The sequence below is a fragment of the Capsicum annuum genome, chromosome 2, assembly GCF_002878395.1.
Source record: "Capsicum annuum cultivar UCD-10X-F1 chromosome 2, UCD10Xv1.1, whole genome shotgun sequence".
NCBI classification, from domain to species: domain Eukaryota; kingdom Viridiplantae; phylum Streptophyta; class Magnoliopsida; order Solanales; family Solanaceae; genus Capsicum; species Capsicum annuum.
Window position 1 is genome coordinate 143,352,803 of NC_061112.1, and position 9,537 is coordinate 143,362,339.

At 36.3% G+C, this 9,537-nt stretch overlaps 1 protein-coding gene across 1 annotated transcript; it reads left to right on the plus strand.

Annotated features, from left to right (window-relative positions):
* Positions 1-3,751: 3,751 nt before the first annotated feature.
* Positions 3,752-7,942, plus strand: LOC107860143 (leucine-rich repeat receptor-like serine/threonine-protein kinase BAM1). Its single transcript, XM_016705402.2, has 2 exons — positions 3,752-6,671; positions 7,247-7,942. The coding sequence occupies exons 1-2, from the start codon at positions 4,088-4,090 to the stop codon at positions 7,711-7,713; spliced, it is 3,051 nt and encodes a 1,016-aa protein (XP_016560888.2). The 5' UTR covers positions 3,752-4,087; the 3' UTR covers positions 7,714-7,942.
* The last annotated feature ends 1,595 nt before the right edge of the window (positions 7,943-9,537 follow it).

Consider the following 9,537-nt stretch of genomic DNA (forward strand, 5'->3'; position numbering starts at 1 on the left):
TTCGTTGGAAGTTGACCCAAGAAAAATCGTAGTCTAAAACTCAACCGGCAAGAACGTGCTCAACTTAACTTCGAGCTAGGAGAATTTTATGATGTACACTCATCTCCAAAGATATTCTCACACTAAAGCACTGTTATTCACACATATTTCAAACTAGAAATCATTGAATTCGCGTCCATATACATAAAAAAGATGATTCAACATTCAGATACTTTGACCAAATCATATCAATAATATCTATTCAGTACTATTTTATTTGTCATCTGATCTATCGCCTCGATAGTTTGTAAACTATTACTTTTCACATGACGTTCTCTCAATTTCGAACCCTTATGAAATTAATTATTTGCTTCGACGTATGTATCTAGAGGAAAATAAGATTCTGACGTCTTACATTTGTGATCTGTCACAGTATTAGCTTTGGCTCTACCTCCACTTGTATCATCATGGCATTTTATAGCTGTTTTTTTTTTCTTTTTATGTTATGACGGGGGGACTGGGGTGCCCTTCCTATAAAGACATCACTTTGTAGGAAACAATCAGGACCTAAATTGTACTAAAATCGAAAATTTTTGGTGAGCAAATAGACTAACATTGTTAAGAGCCATTTGCTCATAAATCAAACTTCTCTTTAATAAAACATGCATAGTGGCTATACTTGGAAAACACACTATAATTAATACAGTAATTAAGAGAGTATAACTTCGTTTCATAAACTCATTGTCCTATTGTTGAATATTACTCCTATTGGACAAAATATCTTTCATTTTGAAAGTAAAAGCAAACAAACAAAAAAAAGACATGGAATTGGAATAGCACACCCGCTTAAAATGATACTAATCCCTATTATCTATTTTTGTTGTCCTTAGTTACTAAAAATAATTGATTCAAAATATTTATTTTATAAAATTAACATATTATTTTTTTTTAAATTTTATTCTTAGTATTAATTATTTTTGAAAGTAATAAACATTGATTACTTAACAAGAAAACCTAAATATTGAAGTGTACATACACATTATGTTATGATTGCTTAGATTAGTCCCAGCTTGTTTCAATAGTCAAAAAGTTCTTGTTAGTAGTAATAAGAAAGATTAAATTACACAAATCCCAAACTTAAGAGATTATATTTCCTAATATTTCTTACTTTTTTTAAATTTACATAAAATCCCAATTTTTAATTTTAGTCTTGATACATATCATCAAAACTTTACATCCTATTTTTACTCCACCATTAACTCATGCAAGATATTTTTTTTCAAATATTTTCTTCCCTAAATTCTCTCCCTAATTATCATCAATTAAATCTATTTTCCTTTCTGATTTTTTTCCCTCCATCAACTAATTATTATAAGCCTTAATTACATAAGAATTAATTAATGTCGGTGTCTTTGGGTAAGGATTAAGTCAGCACCCAAATATTCTAAAAAGGTGAAGAATTGAGCTCTGTTTTCATTTTAATTTCAACGTTGTTCACTCTTTATTCTGTAATGGTGATTCATATGAATGATAAATATAATATTATTATATGGATATTATGGTGATTCCTATGATAGATACAGTTTGTATAATTTTAATGGGTGATACATATGATATTAATGGGTGATCCATGAGGTATTATGGTGATTCATAAAGTAGATACAGTTATTTATTTTAATTATTGGGTGATTCATATGTTATACACTGTGTCTAAAAACGATGCAGCCATTCTCGTCATCGGACCTCACTGTTCCGGTGAACCAGCATCGGTCCACTAAAAAATGACCCACTCACCACCGAAAATCCCCATAACAGCCTATCAAAAAAATACCCCATCATCGTCATCAATTATTGGGTGATTCATATGCTGTTAACGAGTGATACATTTCAAAAAACGTCTCACTCATCACTGAAAATTCCCATAACAGCCTACCAAACCCCCACCCACCCACCCACCGGCGTCATCAATTATTGAGTGATTCATATGTTGTTAATGGGTGAGTCACTTCAAAATTCAGGGATTTAGTTATTCATATATGTTTATGTTAATATTAGTATGACATTCGTCGGTGATACATATTTTTTTGTTAATCCTATTGATACATATATAAAATATTAATTTTTGGAATACATTTTCATAGTGTAACAGTGATTTATATGAATGATACTTTTGTTATCAATATATGAGTGATATATTTGTTGACAATGTAAGAGTGATACATTTTTCTATTAGATTATTGGTGATATATTTGTATTGACAATGTATGAGTAATGTATTTGCCGTCAGATTATTGGCGATACATACATTTATTTCAACTATAAAAATGTATCACTAATATAACAAATAACTTCTGGTGAACAAGGAAATCCATTTTCTGGTGATGAAGAGAGAATGGGAGAGGATGCATTTGAAGTAGCCACAGATACTCTCAACTTGCAGTCACCAATTGATTTTTTTTTTGCAAAATAGAAGTCAATTCATTATCCATCTACTTATGCATGAACTTAATACATCATATTGCAGTCACTTGATAAAAGTTTAAAATCCAAAACATACAATAACTTAAAAATTCATAGCAGAATTCCAAAACCATAGCAATAAAGGACCAACATTTTCCAACATAAAATAGAAATCAACGGTAAGATTTCTAGAACCTAGAACGAGCACCACAACCACCAAACTTCTTAGGCTCACACTTTTTAAGATCAGCGACAAGCAGGGTTACTACTACAACAGTCTTCTTCCGCCCCGAAACACTGAACAGATTTCGTCGTTGCCACCGCCGCCTCCATGTTATGCTCCTTTGCTTTGCTTCAACTGAAGTGGTCACCAATTGAAATTTGAAAGTTGATTGGGTGTATTGGAATCTCATTAATTCATTGTGTAATTGATTGCACGTGATTTGCTCCACAGAATAAAAGAGAATCTATTACTTTCTTAAATAAATATCTAGTTAGTTTTAAATGCATCACTTTTTATATGTATCATCTTATAACATATGTATCACAATTTTAAAAAATTGGGATAAGATATAATTAACCAAATAGTTAAGATAAAATGTAATATTACTTAAAGATTTAAGAATTTATGTAAGTTACCCTTAAAAAATGTATGACTTGAAATTTCAAATCGCAGTAAAATCTTTGGTCCGTTAATGTTACTTTCTTTCTGCCATACTCAAGGCCCCGCAATCCAAAATAAATTATCAAAAGAAGAAAGGGTTTTCCTTAATAATCATATCTTATCAACTACAAAACTAATGTAAAGACAAGAAAACAACATATGGTAATGGAAAGTGTTTTAACACCCTAAATTAAAGGGGATAAATAAAAGAGACGTGAAAGTGGAATGCTTTTGCGTAATGTTGTGACAAATGAATTGAAGGGCATCTTAGAAATACAAAAGCCATCAAAATTCTCTTTTTAGCTAATGAAACCTCTTTCAACTAGTAAGGACAACTATTCAACACGAGAAAAAGCAAGACCAAGAGTTGTTTTTTTCTACTTTTTATCCGTGAAAAGATGGTGCTGTAAATGTTAGCAACTTTTATATTTTAAGGAACAAAAAAAGTTTGTTCCCCACGTTACTATAAAGTGTTGGGACCTCTGACCTTCCAGCTCAATCAGACACTCACTATTCACTAGTACCATATCATTTTTAATTTTTTAAAAAATAAACGGTGCATTAAAATTTTCATTATGCGTGAAATTTGAAAAAAATGTTAAGTTGTATCGATGTATTCTCCATAATTTTACCTTCTATTCTTAAGAGAACTTATCTCTGATCGTGTGTAACTCCGCACTAGTATGATATTGTTCGTTTTGGGTCAAGCCCTACGGATTTATTTTTGGACACTTTGAATATTGGCTACTCAACAAATAGTACTATATCTCACAATTCAAGATTGTTCTTTATAATCCCTCCGCCCTTTTATTTATTTACTCAAAACAAAAGAAAATCATAGTGGCGAGAAGAAGAATATACAACAAACCAAAGTACCCACCCCATACCAAATCCCCCCTAACAGCTCACCAGTCTTCTCCATCACTCTCACTGAGTGAAACCGCAAATCAAACAGTTGGTGGGCATTACACTAAGAAAGGAAAAATGCGTCTTCTTCTACTGCTTTTTCTTGTTCTTCTTATGCATTTTACTGCGGGTAAACAGCTCCGTTTACCGGAATACCGGGCTTTACTTGCCCTGAAAACTGCCATTACCGATGACCCACAGTTAACTCTTGCTTCATGGAACATCTCCACTAGCCATTGTACATGGAATGGTGTCACGTGTGACAACCATCGTCACGTGACCTCTCTTGACATCTCTAGTTTCAATCTTACCGGTGCTCTTCCACCGGAAGTTGGAAATCTTCGTTTTTTACAGAATCTTTCTGTTGCTGTTAACCAGTTTAGTGGTCCTATTCCTGTTGAAATCTCGTTTATTCCAAATCTGGGTTACCTTAATCTTTCCAATAACAACTTTGGAATGGAGTTTCCCTTGCAGTTAACCCGTCTCCGTAACCTTAAAGTCCTCGACCTTTACAACAACAATATGACCGGCGAGCTTCCCGTTGAGGTTTATCAGATGACAAATCTGAGACATTTACACCTCGGTGGGAACTATTTCGGTGGCAGCATTCCCCCGGAGTATGGAAGGTTCCCGGCTTTGGAGTACCTTGCAGTTTCAGGCAATGAACTTGTCGGAGAGATACCACCGGAGATTTGTAACATCAGTACGCTTCAGCAGTTGTATGTAGGATACTACAATAACTTCTCCGGTGGGATTCCGCCGGAAATAGGGAACTTAACGGGGCTTCAACGGTTTGATGCTGCTAACTGTGGACTTTCGGGGGTGATTCCACCGGAGATTGGGAAGCTTCAGAACCTTGATACACTTTTCTTGCAAGTGAATTCTCTAGCTGGGTCATTAACTCTGGAGATTGGTTACCTTAAGAGCTTGAAATCTTTGGATCTATCGAATAACATGTTTTCCGGCGAGATACCTCCGACATTTGCAGAGCTTAAGAATGTTACTCTTGTTAATCTTTTCAGGAATAAGCTTTATGGGTCGATACCAGAGTTCATAGGGGAGTTGCCGGAGCTAGAGGTGTTGCAACTTTGGGAAAATAACTTTACTGGAAGCATTCCACAGGGGTTAGGCACTAACAGCAAGCTCAAAAATCTTGATCTGAGTTCCAATAAATTGACGGGAAACTTACCGCCAAACATGTGCACCGGCAACAATCTGCAGACTATAATCACTCTTGGGAACTTCTTGTTTGGTCCAATTCCTGAATCTTTGGGTCAATGTGAGTCACTTAGTAGGATAAGAATGGGAGAGAATTATCTCAATGGTTCAATTCCTAATGGGCTGTTAAGCTTGCCACAGCTCACACAAGTTGAACTTCAGAATAATCTTCTCACTGGTACATTTCCTGATATTCCCTCCATATCTTCCAGTCTTGGCCAGATTAGTCTTTCGAATAACCGACTAACTGGACCTTTGCCACCGAGCATTGGAAACTTTGCTGGAGTTCAAAAATTGCTTCTTGATGGGAACCATTTTTCGGGGCGAATTCCAGCAGAAATAGGAAAGCTTCAACAGCTATCCAAAATTGATTTCAGTCACAACAACTTTACTGGACCCATTGCTCCGGAGATTAGCCAATGCAGGTTGCTGACTTATGTTGATCTCAGCAGGAACCAGCTTTCCGGTGAGATTCCTACTGAGATCACAGGTATGAGGATACTCAACTACTTGAATATATCGCGAAACCACTTAGTTGGGAGTATTCCTGCGCCTATTTCTAGTATGCAGAGTTTAACTTCTGTTGATTTTTCATATAACAACTTTTCTGGTTTAGTTCCGGGAACCGGGCAATTTAGTTATTTCAATTACACCTCATTTCTGGGCAATCCAGATCTTTGCGGACCCTATTTGGGTCCTTGCAAAGAAGGTGTTGTTGATGGGGTTATTCAACCTCACCAGCGAGGAGCCTTATCGCCTTCGATGAAGCTTTTGCTTGTTATTGGTTTACTTGTCTGTTCTATTGTGTTTGCTGTTGCTGCAATTATAAAGGCCCGATCTTTAAAGAAAGCTAGTGAGGCTCGTGCCTGGAAGCTCACTGCTTTTCAGCGCTTGGATTTTACTTGTGATGATATTTTGGATAGCTTGAAGGAGGATAACATTATTGGAAAAGGAGGTGCTGGTATAGTCTACAAGGGGGTAATGCCTAGCGGGGAACATGTTGCGGTTAAAAGGTTGCCGGCCATGAGCAGGGGTTCCTCTCATGATCATGGGTTCAATGCAGAGATACAGACTCTTGGGAGGATCCGCCACAGGCACATTGTTAGATTATTAGGATTTTGCTCGAATCATGAGACAAATCTTTTGGTTTATGAGTACATGCCTAATGGAAGTCTTGGGGAAATGCTTCATGGAAAGAAAGGTGGTCATTTACATTGGGATACCAGGTATAAGATAGCCGTCGAGTCTGCGAAGGGTCTTTGCTATCTCCATCACGATTGCTCTCCTTTGATCCTCCATCGCGATGTGAAATCGAACAATATTCTGCTAGACTCCAACTTTGAAGCTCATGTTGCTGATTTTGGACTAGCTAAGTTCTTGCAAGATTCAGGGACATCAGAATGCATGTCTGCTATTGCTGGTTCTTATGGGTACATTGCTCCAGGTATTTTATAAAAGCCTTCATATCTTAACACTCTTAGTTTCTAAATGTGCTCAGACTTATTTTCTTGTCATATCATACTATGCAAGTTTAGTGCCGAAATTACAAATTTATTGATTAACTCTAAACTTTATCAGCTTAGACTAGTTATCAGTCTGTTAAAATTAAGCTTAGGTGTTCTAAACATCATAAACGTGTTATCTTGTAGTTTTGTATTTCCACTGCTAATACAACATTATGACATTGATAGTGGTGGTCCTTGTCTGGTAGTAAAATAGAGGATTGGGCCTCCTTACTTTTGAAAAAGATCTATAACTACTTCGGTTTTGGTTAGGTCGGAATTTATAAGTACCTATGTAACTTGGTATGTAAGTCAAATGTAGCATGCTCCTGAAGCAAAGCAATATTTAAGTGGTACTGGTACTTAATGAACTATTCAAACTGTTAGAACGGTTAAGGGGATGTGAACCTCTGATTTGTTGTTTAGTTATCTAACAAACTTACTGATTGCTAGCAATTATCTGTTCTGCTCTATTATATACTTCGTTCTCATTAGCATCTTTTTTCCATTTTTGCAGAATATGCTTACACGCTGAAGGTTGATGAGAAGAGTGATGTATATAGCTTCGGCGTGGTGCTGTTAGAACTGGTAAGTGGCAAAAAGCCAGTCGGCGAGTTTGGTGATGGTGTTGACATAGTCCAATGGGTTAGGAAAATGACTGACGGGAAAAAGGATGGAGTTCTCAAGATCCTTGACCCAAGACTCTCAACAGTGCCCCTTAATGAGGTGATGCATGTCTTCTATGTCGCATTGCTGTGTGTTGAAGAGCAGGCTGTGGAACGCCCTACCATGCGAGAGGTAGTGCAAATACTAACCGAGCTTCCCAAGCCACCAGATGCAAAATCAGGTGACTCAACCGTCACTGAGCAGTCACCTCCACCATCTGCCTCTGCATTAGAGTCCCCAACCTCAATTCCCGGTGACACGAAAGACCACCATCAGCCAACACCTCAATCACCTCCACCTGACCTACTCAGTATCTGATTTGCAGTGTTATTGAAATAGGAGTGTTTTATTTAGATTGATTCTCTAGTTCTACGATGAATTGTGCTAGCTTTTGTTCCTTTTTTTTTAAATTTGGGTCTTCCTGGGTTCAGTGGTTTATTCTAACTCTAAGTTGGGTTTAATGCTCAGAAGTTTTCCTCTTGTACAGTAAGATTGGTGGGGTTTTCTCAAGTGTATCAAGTAATGGAAAATTGCCCTTCATTTGCTATTCTTGCTTGCTTCATTTAACCTGACAGAGAAGTTAAAGCCTGAAAAGCAGGGTTAATAAATCTACAATTCAGATCAAACTTCAAGAAGAGAGACTTGAGTTGGTTAATACTGTGGCTGCTACTGGCCCAGTTCATTTATTTTATACACCTCTGAGTTGGTGAAAATAGATTATTTTTTTTACTCTATGATTTAATTATTGGTAGTAAATAAATCATTAGGTCTCCTAGGAGAGTGAGACTTGACTCTCAGGGTGCTGTGCAGTGTCTTTCAATTACCAAGAATAGTGGGTTCACTTGAAACTGTTTAAAAATCCTTAAAGTCCCTCATCTGCCACATTTAGAGACTTTATTTTGCTAGTACTAGTATTGAATTGAATTGGAGCCGTATTCAACTGGGCATCCATAGAGTCAAATGAGTGCTGGAATAACTTTTAAAGAAGTATAGAGCAATAAACTCTAGTCTCATTTGAAGAGAATCTTTAGCATTTATAACTTGTGGATCCGCCATAACTGATATTGTGTGTTGCACTCTGTGGCATGGCCATGAAAATGAAGCATGAGGTTAAAAGATAAGACGAAAAATCATGTTACTTACGTAGGGGTCTGGCCAATGTAGGGTCAACTGTTGGGATGTTTTCATGTGCCCCTCACATGCTCTGGGAAGAAGCCTCTTTGGTTGTCCTTTTGGTTGTTGAACATTGAATCCTCAATTGTACATTTGGTTTCCCCATTGAGAAGAGTGGATTGGATTTGAGCCTGAGGTTGAGGTCCATGAGTACTGAACTTATCATTGAATTCATAATTAACTTGTTTTAGCTATTGAAATTGTATATATATTGATACATATTCAATGAATTTTTTTTACAGTAATAGCAGATCTAAGAAATGTTACTGAGTTCATTCAAGCCCGTACATAATACTACTATCGACGTTCCCCGATTCAAAGTTGCCAAAACATTAATGGGATCCTATAAGATTCGTTCATTCTTTTTTTTCTCTGATAGATGGTCAATCCTTCATTTGAGTTTGAATCCCACTGAGAGGTGAGAGGACCGTGATGGTTAGACCTAATTTCTTTTGACCAGTACTTTAACATAATAGAATGTTATACGTAAGCTCAACAACTAATGACACAAACGATTAGGACATTATGTGTAGTTGGCTCAAGGCACTCCAATTGTTAGGTGGCTGTATTTGAATCAGATGCTGATTTTGATGTATTTATTTGACTTATACTAATGCTAGTGAAAAGAAGAAAGTATTCTTTTTAATGGGATTGGGAAGTTAGTTTATAGTGAAAATGTCACATCCAATTTAGACTCTAAATAGTTAACTAATTATCAATCCTTAAAGGCTGTAAAAAGGTACAAAAGTAAATCTTATCTATGAAATGCAATAGTATATAAATTAAGACAAAAAGAATAATTTCCATCGCCTTATCCCTTTAGTGCGATTGAAGGCCGGTGGACAAACAGTACCCTAACTAATTGCCTCAAATTAGGTTTGGTAGTATTAGTACCACATGAAAAGCATTAGAATGGAGAAAGTGGAGTGGAACATTAAGACGAAATTTCCCTGATTTGTGCTTGTAAAA